The 22,594-nt window shown below is 39.7% G+C and overlaps 1 protein-coding gene across 2 annotated transcripts in view; it reads right to left on the bottom strand.

Moving 5' to 3' along the window:
- The window catches only part of SLC12A1 (solute carrier family 12 member 1), an 85,812-nt gene that overhangs the window by 56,549 nt on the left and 6,669 nt on the right, over positions 1-22,594 (bottom strand). Inside the window, exons 2-8 of one of the 2 annotated variants that reach the window (XM_032417447.1) lie at positions 18,410-18,544; positions 18,179-18,254; positions 12,994-13,089; positions 9,694-9,833; positions 8,498-8,608; positions 6,461-6,572; positions 4,669-4,796 (exon numbers count right to left, since the gene is read on the bottom strand). In XM_032417447.1, coding sequence (XP_032273338.1) covers positions 4,669-4,796; positions 6,461-6,572; positions 8,498-8,608; positions 9,694-9,833; positions 12,994-13,089; positions 18,179-18,254; positions 18,410-18,544 — 798 coding nt within the window. Of the gene's footprint in view, positions 1-4,668; positions 4,797-6,460; positions 6,573-8,497; positions 8,609-9,693; positions 9,834-12,397; positions 12,494-12,993; positions 13,090-18,178; positions 18,255-18,409; positions 18,545-22,594 lie in introns of both variants that reach the window. The other variant, XM_032417448.1, reaches the window with a different exon arrangement.

Genomic DNA, 22,594 nt, shown 5'->3' with positions numbered 1-22,594 from the left:
GTGGATATTAGTCCCCCCCACCAGCGGACCTGAGATGTATCAATACAAATAAGCAATAAATGTAGTTAAAGTTTAAGCTTTTTTGTTTTTGTTTTTAACTTAAATCTGCTGATCAAATCCATCAGAGAGGCCAACTCATGGTAAATTTCCAACCTGACAGCTGGAAATAACTATACAAGCGAATTTGCCCTTAATGGGAGTAAGTCAGCTCCATGGAGCCACTCTGTGGTCATTGATTCCCACTCCTTTAGGAATATTTGTACATAGGCCTAGTTCTGCTGCATATATACCTAGTCTCCTCCTTCCAAACTATTGTCTGCAAAAGTGATTTTGGCTAATGAGTGCAGTTGAACAGCACGTCAAAGAAGAAGAAAGTAATTGTGGCTGAAATGGGCCCCACTCAATCTCCCAATTCATGGTATGTTTCAAGTTTTATTTTATAAACTATTTCTTGTGATCTGAGTGAAATGGGAAGATTAATTTAAGTGGGAAGAAAGGAAATATATATATATAAAGATAAGAGGTGTGAAGGTGGAGGGCAGTCATGTACCTCAAACATGAAAGCTTAGCTTTTATGTAGAACCATCTCCTACAAACTCTGAAATTACTTACTTAGAATTTACATGAGGGTCAGACTTGACCCAATATAAATCAGGATGTCAGTATCTTAATGTGTGATCATATATTTACCCTGTCTGCTCTGGCTCCTTTTCTCCTACACATGGACCAGGACTTTGACAAATTCTTAGTTTTTATTCTAAATGTTAGTTTCCATCTCCCCAGCTGTAACCTAAAAATCTAACCTTCCTTCACCTTTCTTTATTGGATATTATTTTTTTTTCTTAAGACAGAATACACAAGCAATCTATTAGATTGCTGCTTTTTGAGTGCCAAGCACATCTAATCTTGCATCTCTGAAGCCACATCTTAACTATCTTAATTAGATTTGGGTACCTCCCACATCTTCTCCTAGGCACATATTTACAGATTATCAATTAGCGTTAACCAATGGAAGGCTCAGGGTGGGAACTTTGTAGCATCCCCTTGTGCCAACTCTTGTTGTCACTGGCAGCCTGAAGTGCCATCTGGAGAAGGATTCTGAGGCTGTGAACAGAGGTAACGTCTTGCATATCCCTATAGTGTATAAATAATACATGTTTACTAAGTTGAAATGAATCTATAATGTGATTATTTCTAGTTTCACTCTCAGAGAAATTCTATCTTTAAGTACTGAAATTTCCTTGTCATTTCCCAACATGTGGTCACCTCTCAGTTCCTAACATGTTTGACCACTCTGGCTTTGATCATGTTAATTATTACTTCTCAAACATTCTCCTCTCTTGACCTTCATGGTCCCACTCTCTGTTGAGTTCCTTACCTCCTAGATGGCTGTCTTTCTTCTTCACGGACTCCTTTTCTACCACTAACATTTTGAATGTCACCTGGGCACTTTCTTGGTCCTTTGCTCTCCTCCCTCTTACACAGACCTGGATGAACTCATTCATGCCATGGCCCCCAGTCCTGCCCTAGATCCTTCCCAGAGCTCCAGACTCATAAATCTAGTGACCCACTAGACATCTCCACTCTGATGTCCTTTTGCCACTGCAACCTAAATGGCCAAATCTGAGCTTCTTTATTAACCTCATCAATTACAGCATGGAATCAATTCAGTAGGTTGGTTGCATCCAGCATTAAAAGAATACAATAGAATAGAACTGATGGGGCAACATCAGCAGACATCATTTGTAATAAAGTTAAGAACTGCTCGGGGAAAATTTTGTATGTGTGCACTGGATTGTGATGTATAGTGTTTTCTGACTGCAGATCATAGTAGAAAACACTCTTTCCATTTCCTCTCCTAACCCTAACAAAAAGCTATCCCTTTGATCCATTTCCCCTGCCGTGGCCTTAATTCAGGCTCATGCCGTCTCTTGTCCAGACTGCTGTGATATTTTCTAATTGGTCTTTCTGCCTTCGTTCTCCCTACCTATCACCCCCCACCCTCTAACCCATCGTTTCAAGCTGCTAGTAGGCTTTTTCTAAAACAAATGTACACATATCACTCCCTGATCTAACTTCCGTAGTGTCTCTGGCTAGTTTTGGGATAATATCCAAACTCCCTTTTCTGTAGTTTAAAGTATCTTTGCATTCTACTTAATAGCATATATTAGTGTATACGCTGAAAGTTAAGATTACTTGCAAAATCACCTAAATATTTTTAAGTAGAAATAATGCAACTTCTTACAATACTATGACTGCATGTGCCCTGAAAATCATGACAGAACATTCTCTACATTTTCTTTATATAGAAACTCAAACTCAGAGATTTCTCAGTACCGATTGATAGAGAAGTAAAGCTCCTTACTAGTATAGCATCCCTAATCAAGTTAGCATTCATCTTGGGAGAAAGGAACTTTAAGTCTTGCCATTTTAGATAGGGATATCTTCTGGTTCTTTGCTTACTCCCAGCATGTCAGGACACAGAAGGTCCTTTATAAACATGCTTATGAAAATGTTGCTGAAACAATTTTACTTGCATACCCCATTCCACATGTCAACTGATTTCCATCAGCAGCATCTTTCCCTGTGCCTTTTGACATTCCAGGCCTTCTGTTCCAAATGTCCCTCTCTTCTTTATTCTGTTGATGAACCCCTATTTGTCCCTTGAAATCTGGATGGAGTGTCCCTGTCCTCTGAAGGCCTTCCCTTACTTCTTCAGGGACAGGCAATTACTGTTTCCTCTTTCCCTTGTACATGATTCTGTTCTTGCTTCTCGTGACTCAGACAGAGTAAGTCTGTTTTCACCTTAGACCACGAGCAACTTGAAGGGAGGACTGTGCTCTTCTTTGCTTCCCCAGTGTCTGGCGTCAGCAGGTGCTCTGTAAGTGTTTGCTGAGCTGAACTGACAACTAAGCATCTAATACGAACTTGTTTCTAAGGAAAGTACAATATTCTTTCATTTAAATATGTACTTACAGTTTGCAGAATTTTAAATCAGTGACCTCCAATACTTTTCCAAATCTGAGAAACTGGCAGCTCCACATCCATAGCTAAATTTTGTTAAGTAGTGATACTTAACTACTCGAATCATTTTGAACAAGTTACTTAATTTTCTGAGTCTCTGCCTAATCTATTTTATGCCATATCTCAGCCCAAGAATTTACCATGGCACTGTGGTCCCTAATATGACAATTCAAAATGCCTTTATTCATTCACTCAATAAATATTTATTGAAACCTTCCTAGCTCTGAGGAAGCAGCAATGAATATAACCAAAGGCAAGGTCCCCACTCTCACAGACTTACATTCCAGAGCAAGCACCTCTTGCTCGGGTCTCACCAGTGACGATTCCCCCTTGTATTATAAGGTCATTCAGCCTCATCAGGGCTTCTCCAGTTAAACTTACTATTTCCAGTATCTCCATGTCTGACTGTTCTTTTGTCTTCTCTGCCTGGAATACCCTTATATTTTCTCAACAATAGTCAGTATTGAGCTTTTGCTCTAAGTTCACACTTCAAAGTAACTTCCTTGAGGAAATCATCCCAGACTTAACAATTATCTGTTTATTGTGTTTATCTCACAATTTATTTAGACATTACATATGATGTTCATTTATACATGTCTGTTATAAATATTTCTTGTCTTCCAAAGTTGATTATAGATGTATTGAGGTAAGACCTGTGTCTTCTCCTTTTTTGTATATGGTAGAGACTGTTTACTATCCCCTAATATCCATTCTCACCTTCCTCCTTTTAACACAAGAACTCCCTAAAATTCTAGGCTCATGGCTGCCCAGCTAGAGACTGCATTTCTCAGCCTTCTTTGCGACTAGGCAAGGTCACAGAGACTAAATTCTGGCCAATGGAATGTCAGCAGAAATAATACATGCAAGGTCCAGGAATTGCTTGCCCTCTATTCCTTACTCCTCTTCCTGTGGGCAGGAACATGATCTTGGAAGTGACTGGTCACTTGGACCTTGCAGGTGAGGGCAAACCCTAAGGGAGTGGTAAATCAAGAGAGGTGATCTGGGATCCTGGGCTACCATGTGGAGCGGACTTTTCTTATTCCACTGCATGGCCTATGAGTTCAGATTTTTATCCACTAGAAAAATAAACTTAAATCTTTTTAGGTCACTGCTACTAGTCTTTTATAAAACATTCAAACCAATATTCTAACAGTGCTCCTTACAGTACTTAACATAAAGTAATATGAATGGAGTACTAAATAAATACCAATTAAATGAGTGAATATTTCTCTGAATTCAATGACATAAAAATTCACTAATAAAGTGATTTTTTGGAGGGGGAGGGATTGGGTGGGGTGTTTTTTTTCCTGAATGTTATGTGTTTTTGTTCCTTAGATGTTTAAAAGAGAAAGGCTTGTTCTGATATTCTTTTTACTGAGCTATATTCATTTTGTTGGAAATGTTATACACTGCCAATATTCTCTATCCTTCCGGTATCACTGAATAAGACTTTTGGATGGACTATCAGAAACAGGATGGTCTGGCATTAAAAGAGAGAACTATTAAATTACTGGGGACCCTTACAGAAATGTTGGTTTTAACATCAGTAGAGAACTATGGTCACTGTTGACCTCTACAGCTTGTGTTGCTCACCAACAGCACCACAACTTCCCAGGATTACAAAAGTGGAGGAAAACGACATACCTCCAAGTCTCCTGAGATATTGGCACCAGCAAGGATCCCAGTAGCTGCTGGGAAAAAAATGGCAAAGACAGAGAAGAAGCCTTCACCTTTTGTGAAGCTTGGCCCAAAGTTTTCCGCAAATATTGATGCTGCAACACAAATAATGAGACCATTATCTTGTAGACTTTCTTTACAGAAAAGGAGACACGGTTATTTTTAGCTTCTATCAATGTATCATGCAAATGGGTCCCTATATTCTAAATGGAATGAATTTGAAGATGTTGGTATACTCTTGACGAACCTCATGTCAATATTTGCCAAGAGTCAGTATATGTATATATCACAAGGTTTTAGATCTCTAGGACATAGCTCTGAAAAATTTTTTTTGTGACAACAGAGACCCAGGCCTCCAGATTTTTTAGAACCTAGAAGATTGAAAAAGAAGGAAATGGAGACTTTTACTCATGACCATGCTGGCATATTCACAAATATACCACACATGTACCCTGCCCTACACATACACAACTCCTTTCTTATGTGCATAAATATTCTAATCAAACACAGCTTTTCTATGCTTTTTTTTTTAAATTGGAGGAGAAACTTGTGGGTGAAACTATCTTAAAATTTTGCTACTTATGTTCTAACCTTCCCACTCCTTGCTCCCAGAGATTAGATCTTAAATTCTATACCAAATTTTCATATATAGGAAAAGAATAGTAGCAAGGAACTTTAGTCATAAAATAATACTATCCCACAGGGTCTCAACAAATTACTTAAATGAGAAGGGAACGATGTAGAAGAAAAACAGAAATGGAGGGAAGAAAAACACAAACAAAAGAATCTGGAATGATGCAAAAACAAGGAAAGAAAGCTTAAGTCATCAGAAAAAATACAGCAGGAGCTAGAAGGAGGGAAAAGAATAGAAAGGAAAAGGATATTAACATGCCAAGCAAACAAGACAAATTTTACAAAGAAAAAGAATCAGGAAGAAAGAGGTGATCTGATACCAAAAGGAAACAGACACTAACAACTGAATAAATGATGAAGGGAAATATTTTTTAAATCTCAGCAGTGGATTCTTGAGTAAGCTAGAGTGGAAAGCTAGGATGGTGTGTATAGGCGGAGGAGAATTTCATGCATTGTGACATCCCCTCAGGATCCTATGCCAACTCCTACAATCTTTTGTGCTTGAAAACCTGACAGTGATGCTTAACTAGGTAATGCTATAAATAAGCAAGGTACAAAAAAGTTTAGCAGGGGGGTGCCTGGCTGGCTCAGGAGGTGGAGCGTATGACTCTTGATCTCAGAATTGTAAGTTCGAGCCCCATGTTGAGTGTAGAGATTACTTAAAAGTAAAATCTTAAAAAAAAGAAAAAAAAAAAGTCTAGCAGGAAAATGACCATGTTTGGCTTTAGTGTTCTCAACGGTTGAGCAAATTGTTCGAACTATGTTCTCTTTCCTTGCATGTACAACTCTACTTCCTCTATTTGACAGCAACAACAATTTGTCCCACACTTGAATGTTTTCAAAGCACTTTTGCATCCACTATCTGATTTACTTCTCAAAACTCCCCTCAGGAAGTTGTTATCACCCACACTTCAGCAGGGAAATTTGAACCCCAAACATGTTAGGTGACTGGTCTAGCTGTCAAGCAGCAGGGTTGAGACTCACTCTGGATCTCCTGAGTCCAACCCCAGGCTCTTCCCTGGATCACACTTGGATTCTAATGGCTGATGTGGGGGTAACAGGGGTGGTGATGGAGGTGGGCAGTGGAGAACCACTGATTGTCAAGCAACTCATTTGTCACACGTACCTTGGTAGTTAAAGAAACCTCTAGACTTCTTCTCATTGTTGGATGGAATGACGGTTCCAATGAAGAAGTTTGCAATAGCAATGAGGAGAATGACCAGAAGTATCACCTGAGCCTGGAATGGCAAAGTAAAAGGAGGCCAACTCAAGAATTACTTAACAAAGTTTTACATAATTACAAAAGTCATGTCTACTGAAAGTCCACTGGACAAAGACTCTATCTGGTTCTTCTGATTAAAACTACAATCCGGAGTCGGTAATAGTGTATCTTACGGAATGGTATCTTAACAAGCCTTTTCTGACCTGAGTGTAAAAGTTACATTTTCAATGGAGGCATGTGCTTAGGCACTTGAAGGTGACATTTCAAAAACATTCCAAGTACTAGGTGAGTAACTTACTGCAGTGCCCTCAGGAATATAAATGGAGCCCAAAGTTTTATCGCTGATAGAGTTTATTTCTTTTCTAGGCAGAGTGCTTATGGGTTCTTTCCTTTCCCAGTGCTAAATGCAACAGGAGTTGCATTAATAACACAATAATTCATAGAGTTCCCATGATGCTTAGTACACTTGATGTTGGGCTACCAGTGTGTGCCCAGCACAAGTGGTTTGCAAGGTTGACCAATCAAATTGTCTTTCTTTGTCCCCCTTTTCCCCTGCTGACATTTCAAGGGTCTATTGGCTTGGCATTCCCATATGCTGTTCCCTCTGTAGGGAATGCACTTCTCCCTACTCTTTGCCTAACTATTCCTTCTTCTCATCCTTTAAGCCTTAGTTACTTTGTTACTCAGAGAGGACTTTCTTGACCACTGAATCTAAATAATAACAGCTAACATTCACTGAGGGTTTACAATAACGGACAGATTTCACTTTACCAGTATTCTTTCAGATAAATAATACTACCAATAACTGTCTGAAGTAGGTAATATTGTTATCATCATTTTAAAGATAAAGAAACTGAGGCACAGAGAGGTTAGGCACATTTCTCAAGGTCATACAGATGTAAACCAGATTCAAATCCAGGTGCTGTGGCAACAGAGCTAGAGCTTTAAACCTACCCTCTACCACCCTGAAGCTACATTGCCTCCCTCAGGGAATAAAGTCATTGTAAGTAGATTCCCATTGTTTTCTATCTGAGTGCCCTGTTTATTTCCTTTATAGCATGTTCACAATTTACCATTCTATATTTACTTGTTTGTCTACTTGATCATTACTCATATCCGCACAGACCATAGTACGTTCAACTAGGTGCAGGACTGTGCCTGTCTGGGTCACCACTGAATATCCAGTACCTAGCAGAATGCCCAGCACCTAATAAGCACTGAATTAATTTTCGTTTGATGTGAATGCATAATCCACAAATAAACGCTGTATAGGAATGTTTCTCATTGCCTTATGGAGGTGGGCGGGTTTGGCCACTTTTCAATCTCTGGGGACCTCTTAAAGTCTAGGTACGGTATCTTCAGGCTCTTAAGACCAGTTGCAATTATACCAGTCACTGTAGAGTTATAAATCAGATAAAAGACATGCTCCTGTCGTTCAGAAATTTACTGTGTTACTACTAGTTAAATCCAGATATTGTCTAGTTCCAGGACTTACTCCTGAAGTACTGTGTCTCGGGGGAGAACGATAGTTTCGGCCTCTATTCCCTTCTCCCATTTCCTTGGGCTTGAGGCACCCACAGTCAGCTGGAAAATGCGACACCAGGGGTGGGACTGGGAGATGCAGGTTTCCAGCATGGACTGTTCCTACGATCATAAGGGGCCTGGGTGTGAAGATGGAAGAAACTGAGGTGTCTCTGTCACAGTGGTGACCACACAGAGAAGGACAAAGTACAGGCGCGATCATGTGACACACGAGCAGGGAGTCCTGACTGCCTGTACCTCGGGTTTGGAGGGCTTGGGGCTCCCCCCAGTGCTAACCTACAACTTTCGCTATAGCAAGTAATAATAGCAATTCTTTTTGAAGATGGGGTTTGTTCTATTCCTGCAATTTGGTCAAGACTGAGCAGCGGTGGTTGATGACATCATTTTGAGAAAAATCACCTTTGCTTCCCATTCCATTCCAGCTACTGAAATTCCTAAAAGAATCACCACTGTGATGGAGCCGATTATCCGAATGTCGTTGGTTGGATCCACCATCATTGAGTTGCTCTCCTGGAACAACAACGAAAATCACTAAAATGGTTAGAGACGGAGCTTTTTTTTTTGCCTGTGTGTCATATTGTAAAATTGAATAGTAAGAAGAAATACTGTGCACTAGTGACCATTTGGATAATGGAAGAGCGAGGTGCTCCTAAATCAGAGATTAGCATTATTTTGTCCTATAATACAGGCCACTGGTAGCCAAAGTTAGGAGTTGGAAAGTCTAGATGCTCATTCTAGTCACAGCTTTTAAAGCTGTTGTTGCGCCGAGATAAGTATGTGTACATGTAAATACAATGTTTTGTTTCACAGGAATGATTATTTTTGCGTGTCAAGGGGAATCTTAGAGAAATAAAACTGAGTGGTTTTCCATGTGAATATTGGAAAATGCATGTTATTCAATTAAATAACAAACTCCATAATCCAGATAATGCATTTCTTGAAGATCACATACCTTATGAACTATATAATCCACTCATTTACTTATCTAATTTTCCAATAAAGGTCCTTTATTACTGATTGAATTCAGTGAATGCTATCACTACCACGAAAGGAGAACTAGAAGTTAGTTCACATACCAGCTAGTTAACACGCTCACAGACGACTGTCGAGATGGCGTACCTAAGCTAGGAAATGCTTAGTTTTCTGCAGTGAGTTGTTCTAATGTTTGAACTGTCTTTCCCTTTGGAAATCTATAACCATAGTAGTAATATTGCTGCTGATAATAGCACCCATTATTTATCTTTTGTTTCATATTTTACACAGTATTTCATGTACATTATTTCATCTGTTCTGTACCACATTTCTATGAAATACATAGAACAGCATTAAAAGCCCATATGATAGATTTGAGAAACAACGTTCAGATGAATAGAGGGACTGGCCCAGATATCTCAGCTGATCAATATGAGAGCCAGGATTCCAAGCCAGTTCTGATGCCAAGCCTAGAGCTCCTTCAACTATATCCAACTTCCACATTCTACAGAACAAATCTATTTCCTTTCATCTTGCTATAATGATAACCTCTTAGTGCCCTGAAAAGGCAAATTGAACTGAATTATCTTACTTGGCTGAAGAAAAGAAAAACTTTTAATTACCTTAAGAAGATCTACCACTGTTTCAGCAAATCCCACCACATACATAGCAACAGCCACCGCATTGGCAAAAGCAAAGATCAAGCCTATAGATCCACCGAACTCGGGCCCTAAGCTTCTGGAAATAAGATAGTAGGCCCCACCTAAAACAAAAAATGAACATGCTTTACTCTGAGGAACTGCTAAGGGATTTAGTTTCTATGACCAAATAATTTTGAATAATTTTTATTCTAACAAAAATATTGCAACTTCCTAATAATTTTAGGAATCTTGTGTTACTTTAATGAATTAAGTTAGCCTTTCTTTGTACTCTGAGAATGATAATAGAACACAATAGAATTATCCTGACTTAGTAAGTTCTGATTTATTGAAACCCAATTGTACACAAATTGTATGCAAATAAGACTACAGCAAACTTTACCAAAACAAAATGCTTTGCTTTCTTTTCTTTTCTTTTTCTTTTTTTAATTTGTTTATTTGACAGAGAGAGACACAGCGAGAGAGGGAACACAAGCAGGGGGAGTGGGAGAGGGAGAAGCAGGCTTCCTGCCAAGCAGGGAGCCTGATGCGGGGCTCGATCTCAGGACCCGGGGATCATGACCTGAGCCGAACGCAGACGCTTAACAACTGAGCCACCCAGGTGCCCCCAAATGCTTTGCTTTCTGAAAAAAATTCATCGGTGAGTTCAAATCAATAATGTAATCAGGGGCGCCTGGGTGGCTCAGTCGTTAAGCGTCTGCCTTCGGCTCAGGTCAGATCCCAGGGTCCCAGGATCGAGTCCCGCCATCGGGCTCCCTGCTCTGCGGGAAGCCTGCTTCTCCCTCTCCCACTCCCCCTGCTTGTGTTCCTGCTCTCGCTGTCTCTCTCTGTCAAATAAATAAAATCTTTAAAAAAAAAAAAATAATGTAATCAAAGTAAAATTTTATATTTGAAATTTCCAGGAACAGGCAGTGCTAGGCAGATAATGAAGTAGGTGAAGTTTATCATTGCTATTCTACCTTCCTTTCTGGTATACTTTTCCGATATATATTTTCTGCATAAAAAGGTATCTGTATGCAGAGCTCCTGGGTCGCGCAGTTGGTTGAGCGCCGACTCTTAGTTTTGGCTCAGGTCCTGGTCTCAGGTCTTGGGACTGAGCCCCACGTCGGGCTCTGCTCTCAGCTCAGAGTCTGCTAAGGTTTCTCTCTCCTCTGCCACCCCCACAAATAAATAAATAATTTTTTTTAAAAAGGTATCTGTATAGTGCTACGTATTATCCACTCTATAAATTGGAACTGGTTCTATGTTTTTAGCTCAAGAAGGCACGATTATTGCCAAATACCTATGGCGGTGGTAAATGGGAAGAAAGATAGGGAGGGCTTAGAACAATCGCTTCTCCTTTGGACCTTGAAAAGATTGTTCTATATGTGGCCGTGAATTTCTTTCTTTGCACATGAAAAGACTGAGCTGCCTTGGTTACTCTTAGAGGTAGTGAGAGCAGGTAAAAAAAGACTAGGTGTTGAGAGGCCTAGTAGCTAGATGCTCTGATTGACCATAGGAAACTAATGACTTCCTCTAAGGAGCTAGTCTTAGAGGTGGGCAGAATTGGTAGAGGAATGACACTGAACAAATATATCTCAAAACAAAAACAAAACTATCTTTTACGGAAAAGGAATTTCCTCCACTGCAGTAACTCCTTTGGGTTAAAGGGTCAAAGCTCTCTTTAGAAATGTAACCAATTATTTGGGTGGAGCAAATCCCCATTATCTCCTTTGTCCACATGACATTAAATAAATTAGCTAGCCAGTTACTTCGGCTTGGTCAAAATGAGAGAGGGGCAGGGGAAGCTGTGAGAGGATGTGTGTTTGTGGAAGGGAGGGTGCTCTTAGAAGGTCCTGGGTAGGGAAACCTGGATAAGGTACCCAAGTTGCGGCCCCAGGAGAAGCCAAATAGAATGGGAGGGGGAGGGGTGCCTGGGTGGCTTAGTCGTTAAGCGTCTGCCTTTGGCTCGGGTCATGATCCTGGGATCGAGCCTCGCATTGCCCCCGGCATCGGGCTCCCTGCTCAGCGGGAAGCCTGCTTCTCCCTCTCCCACTCCCCCTGCTTGTGTGCCCTCTCTCCCTGTCTCTCTCTGTCAAATAAATAAATAAAATCTTCAAAAAAACCCAAAAAGAATGGGAGGGGGAAGACAGGAATTAGAAGCAATGATAAACCTTGCCCTCTTCATTTTCCACCTAGGCCTGCTTATTCCTGGATGATTTAAAAGTAACTCTTTGTTCTGTTTAGTTGTTTCTCTTTTCTTTTGAAGGATCTTCTCAGGCCTGGGGGCCACTGGGAGCGTCGTGTTGGGGTGAACTCTGAGGGCTTATTAAGCAGGGAGTGTCAACTGGGGTGCTAAGTGGGCCTGGGAAGAGAGCCAGCAGGGCCTGGCCAAGGCACAAATAAACCATATATTTTACTGTAATTATTTATGCCTTCTTTCTAGACACCCAGTCACTGTCTATAAACATGTTTAATCACGGGAAATGGGTCAAAGAAAACCTTCTGGAGCTCTCTTAATTTTAGTTGAGAGAATTTTGCCTTGATGTTTAAATTTGGGTTAGTTCATTTTGCTTTAAGGCTTTGGGGACTAATTATGAATATGCAAATTTTACTTCCAACATTAAACCAACTGTAGACATTACTCTGTAAGCCAAGCTTGTAGTCATAAGTAAATGAATTGACTTACCTCCTCTTACTACTCCATTTGTGCAAATAGCGGACATAGAAATACCTGTGAGTGTTGTCACCACCACACTCAGGCCAATGATGATGACTCCAAGACCTGCAAAATCCCCCAAGAAAGGTGTTTGACTCCAGTACGTCAAGAAGTCACCAGCACTTGAGGAGGCGGCGGTCTGAGTCTTGTCACAGAAGGGTCAGTCTCCCCATGAAAAACCTGAAATGTTCTAAAAGATCCCAGTCCATGAAGGTCTCGGAAGCACCTGAAATGTACTAAACTTTAAAATTGAAGCCACGTCCAGGAATCATTTCCCCAGAGACACCGGCAAGGGGTTTGCAGACTGGCCTGAAAAAGAAAACATTCGCCGGAGGAATTTGAGCACCTGGAAACCATGAGCTGCAATGTGCCCGAGAGTTCCATTAGAAGAGATCCCACAGCTGAGTGGCGCGGACCAGGACTGAGCTCACGGTACCTTAGGTTTCCTTCTGCATCTGGCGTCAAGCACGGTGGGCTCCTTGCTTGCTCCAGTCAAAGAGAAGTATATAAAAACTTTTCCTACCCGTGGCAAGCGATGAGGGCATTAGGTATCTTAGAAATGTTACCTCCACGAACAAACCCGTTAGTCGCTATTGCAGAAGTTGACAACCCAGTAATAGAAGTTACCATGGTGGAAAGAAGAATTATGAGAACTCCAAGACCTGTTAGCAATGAAAGATAAAAGATAGTACGTTTTACTTTTCTTCCTTGGATTCCCTATTGCTGCAAACTATACTGCCTCTGATTTAAGTTTTCACGTCCACGCCTGGGGCCCCAGGGGAGTTGCTTTGTGCTCGGGAGAAACAGGTTTGCCTGGCATAAAGATCAAGTCCGAGGCCTACTCATTACGATGAAGGACGGTTTCCAAAAGTAAACACAATCTAAAATGCGGCCCTGGAAAGGAAAAGTTGACTTATGCTGGTGTCCTGGGAGACAAACTACCCTGGCTGCGAAAAGAGAAAACATGACATTTGACCTTCTCTCTTGTTTGAGAGGAACCTGCATGAGAAAGTTGGGGGTTTGACAAAGGTTAAATCCTTCCCCATTTTTCTTGCATCTCTCTTGCCTGGAGGGGAAAAAAAGGAACCAACTTGGATTACCTTTGAAAACACTCCAGAAAGGTCAGCTGGTGGACTATCTGAGCCTAGGTTGCCTTTACCTTACAAATGATCGTGCAGGTCACAAGTTTAATTACCTCCTCTGACATATCCATTTGTGGCAATAGCAGAGGTGGATAAACCAGTGATACCAGTCACTGTCACGGCTAAGCCGATGATAATCACACCAAGACCTCAGTTGAGAGAGGAAAAATAAAGGCAATTAAAGAGTGGAACAGTCCATTAGATCATTTACATAAAAGCCAGCAAATCTAGGGTAATCACCAAAGGACCACATTGGAATTAACAAGTTGGCCTGGAAATCACCAGAGTAAATGCTCAGCTTTGAAGTTTTCTGCCTAGAAACCGAAGAGCTAAGATGTGCAGCGAGACTTGCCCACAACTGAACAACGCGGGCTGGTCAAAATTTAACGGGAACCCCATTTTTTATGCTGCTCTAGACACCTACAAACATAATAAATTGGTCCATACAATTCCAAGCCGCTCATATAACTGGAGAGTAAATGTTCATCCTTCCAGGTAACTATCTTTTTACGTCCATTTGGTTGTGTGGGAGTGGAAAATTACATACAATATAACAAATTGTTCATCTGGCAGATGAATAAAGTGGAAAGAATCAAATGGAATTACTTTCATTTATTGGCTACGTGACCTCTGGCAAGTTACTCATTTTCTGAGCCAAACATGGCAATGGAATTAGAAAGAATCTGTGTGGAAAGCGGCCAGCACAGTGAGTAGAACACGGTACACAGTCAGTGGCCCTGCTTTTTGGTCCATGTCCGCAATAGTTATAACTGTTGTTTATTGAAAGCCTCCTATACATCCAGCCAGGTGTCAGGTGGCAGGAGAACTGCAAGGAACAAATAAAATGAAATGAAAAAAACTGCCCTCAAGGATCTTATGGTGCAGAAGGTCAATGATTCTAGGAGGCAGAAAGTGATAAACCGGAATTCAGAGAAAGGCAAGGCTGCTGTCAGCTTCAGGAAGCACACAGACAAGAGGATACTGAAGGGTAGCAGAATCTGCCACCCCGAAATGTACCACTTTAGCAGAAAGATTAGTTTGAGCTAAAGGCAACAGAAAAAAAGCAGATACTTCCCCCTATTTGCCTCAAAACAAGACGTAAGTTTGTAGAGTGGATCCACTTTCCTCTATAGCAGGAAGGACAGAAGTTCATCGGCAGAGCCAATTCAAGGCCCTTCGCAGCTGGAGGAACCTACCTAACAAACTTACTTATTTTCCATTAGTGCTCCCACAATCTGCCACCCTAGAAACTCAGTCCTTTCCCTTTGTCTTGTGACTTCTCTAAAAAAAGTCTTGTTCTCTTGTTAAAATGCTATGTAAGCCCACTCTTTGAGTTACCCATTGCTGAGTCTTCCCTTGTGTACACATGATGCCTAAGTTAATAAACTTCCGATTGTTTTTCTCCGTTAGGCTGTCTGTTGCCAGTGTTACAGAAAGAAGTTTGGGGTCACAGGCACTGAAATCCCCCTGGCTCTAGCCAGAACGCTCTACCCTGGGTCTGTTTGGTATGGTCCCCCACATAAAGCGGACGCTTCGTAATTGTTGTTGGCAGGCTGTCTTGCTTCCCAGGGTTATTAGAACAGTAGTCGTCTAAGAGAGGCTGTAATCTCTCTGGCCATGCCCTGGGCGAAGGGGAAGTGGAAGGAGAGGAAGGACAGAGAGAAATAGAAACAGGGCATTGGAGGCTGCCTCTCTTGATGCTCCTGGCTCTATCCTGGCTCTAAAAGAAGTCTCGAGGCTATTTCACAGTTTGAAGTGCAGTAGGAAGAGGTTAATTGTAGGCATGAGATGCAAACTTCAACCATATTGCTTCAGTCCCTACAGACAAAGTTTGGTGTTGTAAGAAATAGTTGCACTAAATTCTTCAAATCTATTGCAGGGATCCGGTGGTGAAGATCACCTCTACATCACCATGTGGCCTCAGTTCTTTGCACCCCTACAGGTAGTTTCCTCTTATCTTCTGCACATTATTTTGCTTCTGATTTTGTTTTGAGGACATTTGATGTCAAATGTTTAGCTCACCCCAGCAACTATACAGAACTATACAGTTTGCATTTCAGGACATTAAACCTACTCTGATTATTCCCCTACCCTTATTTTCCCTTTGCTTCTATTTTCCCAACAATTCTGATTTATTCTTTTGCATTCTGTATATTTCTGTAAACCATTTGAAATCCTGGAACAAAGTTTTATACATTTAAACAGCAAGAGATTTGCTTTCCTCTCACAATTAAACACAAAATCCCAGGGTAAGAGGCAGCTTCGAGAACATTCAGTTTGTAGTTTTCTCCAAGGGAGGTCCTTGAACCACCTACTTCAGGAAAGACCTGAGGTGTTTATTAAAAATGCCCAGACCCACTGAGTTTGAATCTTTCAAAGTGAATCCCAGGATTCTGTGGTTTTGTAACCTAACTTCCCAGGTCATTCTTAGGCACCCCACAGTCTGAAGGCTATTGCACTACCCTAGCCTATCTCCATTTGTGTCTGCCTAGACAGCAAGGTTCTTTAGCTTTATCTGCAAAGAATTGACTGGGAAACAATTAATCCAGCTCCTTCATTTTCAGATGAGAAAATGAAGCTCATGGAGTATAAATGACTTGCTTCAGGTCATACCTTTTTCATACCCTTCTTCCATGCCTGATGTTTATTAGAAACTATCTTGCCCCAGCCAAAGTCTCTGAGACAGAGAAGAACAAGTCAATGGCATTTGTGGCTTATTCTACCATTTGCTTTTGGCGAAAAGAGAGCCCAAACTCACAGCGCTAGAACAGTTACCCAAGGGCTGTAGCTATTGTGACTCGTGGCTCCAGCTTCCTTCTGGCTTTGTTCCCAGGGTCTCCTCTTGAAAATGTATTCAGGTTTCTTCCCCAAACTATCCCCACAACAAGGAGAAACTACTTGGGTTTGCTTCTTTTCTTACCCAATAAAGGGACTCCAAATGGGACCCAGAAGGTGACTTAATCAGCTCATTTAGCTTTACGTTCACAGCAAAGGCCAGTAAAACTGAGTAAGGGTGGTAATAAGTTTCTACGACTCACTAAAGTCTACTTTCTGAGAACTAAAACAACCACGACAAACAAACCTTCATTCAAAGAAAAACCTGCTAGACACCCATTTAAAGTAGGATAGGACTACTTAAATAAAAAGTCCTTATTAAAACAATACTGATGTCTGAAGGTATAATACTGAAGATAGGGTTCTTCATATTTTACAATTTTGCAATAAGCGTGAAACTGAGAAGAATAATGTAAGATCTGATTAAAGTTCAGATTATTGCCCAAACACATGGATGTTAAATAAGTTGCATTAGAAAGAATTACTCTTGCCCTTGGCTACACTCACACCTCCAAACAGAGTAATGTTGCTTGATGATCTCAATAAGTTACTAAACTGCCCTTAAAAAACTAATTTTGCATGAAACCCTGGAGCAAACACTTGGCAATATTAAGATGCAGATTTTCCATGGAACAGCATATACTTATTTTGGACCCTGCGGCTATAAGCATTCATTTGATATGCATCATAAAGTTGGCAAGCTGCCCTTTGTCAGGAACCCAGCAGTTGCCAAACATGAAACATGGAAAAACGATGGGAACTGGTTCCAGTGTTTCAATTTACAGCGCGGCCCTTTCTTGTTGCGAGTTAGTCTTCTGGTGATGCTCAGTATGTTTGGAGTGGCAAAAGCAATAAATAAGGATGAAGTACCTTTGAATGTGATTTGAGATACATTCTGGAGCAGTTATCTAAAAGCACATCTGAGCCTCTACGTTCTTGATAGTAATGATTTATAGGTCTTCTCCAAAAGTGGATCTATAATGAACTTCCCATATATAGGGTAGAACATCATTAATTTTTATCGCATTAAATCAGGAACTTTGATAAAATTCAAATAAAATTTTCATATAAATTTTACCAGTATACTCTCGATAAAAAAAAAAAAAAGGTTTGCCAAGGGAAATGATATTTTAAATAAAATATCATCTTTAAAAACATCAAATAATCACTCGAAATAATTTCAACATCATGCATTTTCCATTAGAAAAATTAGTAATAGTTATATATGTTATCTTAGTCATTTTATCTATTATTTTTAAGCCTCTATCTGGTAATATTTTATTAACCTTTGTTTTCCTATCACTGGTACCTGAAAGTAACACAATTATTTTCTTTGGAAAATGTTCAACTAATTCAGCATTAGTCCGGTCACATTGTTACCACTTTTCCCACAAACTGTTTTTGTTGAGTGAAATTTTGCCAAAATCATAAGGGGGGAATGCACAAATATCAGTATATCTCCCAATAGGAATAGTACTATTTCAAATATATGTGTCTCTATATATCTATACACCTAAAACTCAATGAAAAGATAGAAATACTTGCTTGAGCATTTATCTGGTTAACGAGCTGGAAAATTCCAGCCTCCCCGAAGTTAACGCTTCACCTTTCCTCTCTGACAAACATTGTCAAAGAGGCAAAGTGAAAGAGCTGGAGTGCAGATTATTCCTGTGACCTCCGTCTCACACTCAGCATTAATGGTCAAAACAAGTTGCTTATGGAGTTTATCACTGACATTGAAAACTCTATACGGGGCATGGGGAAACCTGCTTACCAATTCCAGCTTCTCCAACAATCCAGGAGAGGCGAATGAAGAGCATGACACCCCAGATGTTCAGCATGCATCTTACCTGTGGGTTGAAGGAGCATCGAAAGGGATGTGAGACATGAGAGTGGGGCAAAACCCAGCCCTGTCTGTAATTCTGGTGTCCAGGCTTTGCCAACACTTAAACCCCAAGGACACTGAACAAACAGATTTCATTTGGAAACGTAGGAGCTTTCTCACCAGCACACCTTTCACCCATCCAAACTTCACAGCGCCGGCTTTATCCTCCCCTTCCTTGTTTTCGGCTTCTTCATCTTCAGGCATCCCATCACCATTAGCAACCCTGTCGGCCAAACCCGGCGCCACTGCTACGTTCTGCATTTTTACAGGTAGCAAAAACAGTATTTGGTCAATGCAGGGACCCGTAAAACGTTCAAAGCCAAATCAAAACAACTGACATAAAATTTTAGAACACATGCAAAAGAGGAATATTCTAGCATTTGAATAAGATAATTATCTTTTTGCCCTGGGAGCTGATGGGTTCGTTTTGTGAGTGATTTCAGGCACAGCAAGACTGCAAGGGTGGTAAAGGAGCTTGGGCAGTTCTTCTACTGGTGAAAATATTACCTAAAAAAACCCCAAAAAAACGGTTAGATTTGGGTACCTTTAGAATACAAAGAGAACAGAGAGAAAAAGAAACTAAAGGCAGGGTGGTGGAAAGCCTATCAAAGTGAATGAGAGTCTTTGAGGCATGGTAAGAGGTTAATCTCATTGATGCGGACTATCTGGACTTCTTTCCATTAACCTCCCTGGGCTTCACTTTATTCATCTAAAATAATGATAATAAAACTTCTCTAATCATCATCTTTAAGAAGATTGAATGAAAGAACACATAGAAGCATTTTCTTTAAAAACAAGAAGAAAAGGGTTACAGTTCTAAAAAGATTTAAAGATAGTATCTGGCGACAAGAATGCTATTCCTGTAGAGGAAGTTTCAGATTCGATACGTCTTTGCCTGAAAATTGCTGGATGTGCTGGTAGTATTGTACAAAGGGTAAGAAGTCTCATGACTGACTGACTACTAAAAACGTAGGCTGAGTAGAAATAAAAAGTAAGTTGTATAAAAAATGTCAAAAGCTCATTTATGGTTTTTTGTGACCTGATTTTGAAGACCTTCCTTGTCAGTAGGATAATCTGGGTCTAATGGGGGAAGGAAATAGCTCTGTTTCTCTCAAGTTACGAACAAATCTAATTTCTCTTTTAGATATGACTTTGAATAATTTCAGATGCACCCACTTAATTTAGCCTATCTGGCACCTACCTGTCTCCAATGGTTAGGCTGAGTTACACACTGAGTTCCCCCAAAACAATCTTTTCCAGTAAGGGGTGGAAACATTGGGGACATCTTTTAGATTCAGCACTTAATAACCATTATTAAAGAACAACTTTATTCTATTTAAGTGGTTTAAATTAGTTTAAGGCTGGGATGATGTGTTCCCACATTACTAGCTAAGAAGTCTCAGACAAGGACAATTTTCCCCCCTCTAAAATGGGACTGGTGTGAAATAAATATTCAGTATTTACTGTAAGGACTTTATTTGAAGGTGATCAAAGTTCTTGTCCTTGCTATGCTCAAGGTTTATTGCTTCTTTGGGCTTTGATGTATCATTAGCATACCCACTGTAAGCTAATTCTAATTTGGGCTGTTTGCTCCAAGTGACTGACTTCTTGTCTCCATGTTCTTCTACTTCTCTATGTAAATAAGGCTTTCTTCCAACTTTGTTTTCCCACAAGATTTTTTTTTTGACTAGTATGACACTTGGGTAACCAGTGCAATTCAATGTGGTAAGTCATTGTATATTAACTGGAGGTTGTGGGCTACTTCTCCTCAATGCCAAACAAGAGCCTACCATGCAGCAGGTCATCAAAAGACGGTACTGAATCCATAAAGTGGATTTGAAGGCCACCTGATCTCTACCACTTAAGAACAGATGACCTCATTTCTTATCCATTCTTGCCTCCTATTTCTTTTCTCTTCCATCCCTATTGCGTATTTCATTTCTCATTGTCTCCTCTTAAAAAGGAAGGGGAAAGAGAATGAATCTCAAGTCCAATCATCTTACTGTTTTCCTAAAGCACTGGGGGTAAAATTGAGTGAAATCAATAGTTAAAATTTAGTCGTGAATTACATGAGGAATATCTTAATTCTAAGTATCCTCAGTCCCTATTTGCACAGATAATTGAAAGCTGACATCGTATGTTCACATCAATGTAACATACAGATAATCAAAGTCCACAGAAATTGAGGCTGAACGAGCAGGGCAGAAACCAGTTATCTACACCAGCTAGAGATGCAAGTCATGTATGTAATTCAAAAATTTCTAGTAGCTCCTTTTAAAAAAGTAAAAGGAAATTAATAAAATAATTTGGGTTCAGATTTGGACCCTTAAATTTTAAAAATGTACTTAACTTTTGTACAATATCATATTCTTAATGTTGGCAATAATTCATTACTATAGTGGCATCCCACCTTGGAGGAGGAATCCGATCATGGACTGTTTTAATAATATATTTAATAATATATTTTACTTAATAGACTTCTATAAAATATTATTTCAACATGAAATCAATAAAAAATATTAATGAGACACTTTACATTTGTTTTTCACACTATGTCTTTGAAATCTGGTGTGTAGTTTACACTGATAGCAGATCTCAATTTGTACTAGCCACATTTCAAGGGCTCAAGAAAAAAAAAAAAAGAGCAGCATGTGTGGCTGCGGCTATTATATTGGAGCGCACCTGTCTATATACACTGCATTCTATTACAGATGGATGAAACATTTGAGGTTTTTCTCCAGGCAATTAAAAATTTGATTTTTTCTCTGAATGGATTCTATCCTCATAAGGCAGCTGAGTGATTCAGATGGAACTTTTCATTTTCCGTAACTAGAAAATCAATGAGAGCACAGAATTGAGGAATGTGTTAAAATGCCCATGAATGTTGAAGAGATTATTTGGTTAAGAAATTCATTTATTTGAGTTGATTTGAGAAAAACTTTTAAAATTGTCAATATTCTAGTTAATCAAGATCCCATGGCCAGACTATCAGCAGCTATTCATTTAGGGAGAAGGCAATTTCCTTTTCCTCGGTTAATTGGGGATCCCATGAGACAGAGCCCTAGTCGCTTGCTTTTTAAAGGCAATCTTGGGAATAAAACCTATGTTTTCTGATTAAACCTGAACTTGAGGGTTTGGTCCAGGAAATTGCTTTGCTCCTGGCTGAACACCGGAGGTAACTGTGAACCTTACATCTGGATTAATGAGAATACCAATGATTGTAAAAAAACATCTTACAAAATAGGCTAAAGGATGAAAAAGATATTTAATATTTCCCCTTAAATGGACATTTCTATCTGGTAGATGCCCTTCTGGGCACAGTTTAACAGTTCTTCAATTTATCACTAGGACATCACAATATGAAGCAAAAGGAATATTCTATGAGGGCATGTGAGGGAACTCATCATAAATGGAAATTAGTAAGGCAATAATTTTTTAAAACTATTCAAAATAGAGTCAATGTAGGATGTTCAACTCTTTCTTAGGTGAATATGTTCAGCCTGCTAGAGTTTCAAAGTTTTTAATGTATTTATGCCATAGAAGGGAAAAAAACTTTTAAGTGTGTTTCTTCATTTGACTATAAAGGACTGTAGTAAATTTATAAGTGTAGAATCCATTTCCATTGCTTACTCTCTTACAGGAGCTGAAAAATCACTGCACCATATAAACTAGGAGACTTGGAATCTGGTTTCAGCTATGCAGTTAATTCAGGGTGTGTCCTCCAGCAAGTTACTTAACCTTTCCTGGATACTGCCAAGGAGGATAAATCCAATGGGTTTTCTGAAAATCTTACTTTGAAGTAATTTACTCTAAGGCAAAATCATTTTTCTATGTTTGTCATCTTCTCTTCTAACATGGCAAAGCAAAACCTGGTTTCACTCTTTAATAAATGCCTCCTTTGTAAGCCCATACAGCAATTATAAAGTCAACTTATCATCAAAGTACTGAAAAGACTGGGTTGAGGGTTTGTGGGCACTTGATGGCTGTGAGCTATAACCAGTGGCTGGCAGGCTTCTGGCTGGTACATGTTCTTGAGACCAAAGTCTCAAAGACTACAAGTTTTATGATTGCTGCCTGAAACCAGTTTTTTCCCTCATACTTTGAATTAATTTTTTCTTCACACTCCATTACCATAAATGATGACTCACCACCTTTCGTAAATGCATTTTAAATTGCATAGCTTTAGAGAATGATTATTTATTTACCAAAAGTTTCACCTGTACATTAAGTATTCAGAGAAGGTAAAATAAAGTGCATCAGAAAGAAAGAAAGAAAGAAAGAAAGAAAGAAAGAAAGAAAGAAAGA

Source organism: Phoca vitulina, unplaced genomic scaffold (assembly GCF_004348235.1).
Source record: "Phoca vitulina isolate PV1807 unplaced genomic scaffold, GSC_HSeal_1.0 scaffold20, whole genome shotgun sequence".
Taxonomy (NCBI): domain Eukaryota; kingdom Metazoa; phylum Chordata; class Mammalia; order Carnivora; family Phocidae; genus Phoca; species Phoca vitulina.
The sequence above is the reverse complement of the archived record's forward strand: the minus strand, read 5'-3'. Positions and strand labels throughout refer to the sequence as shown.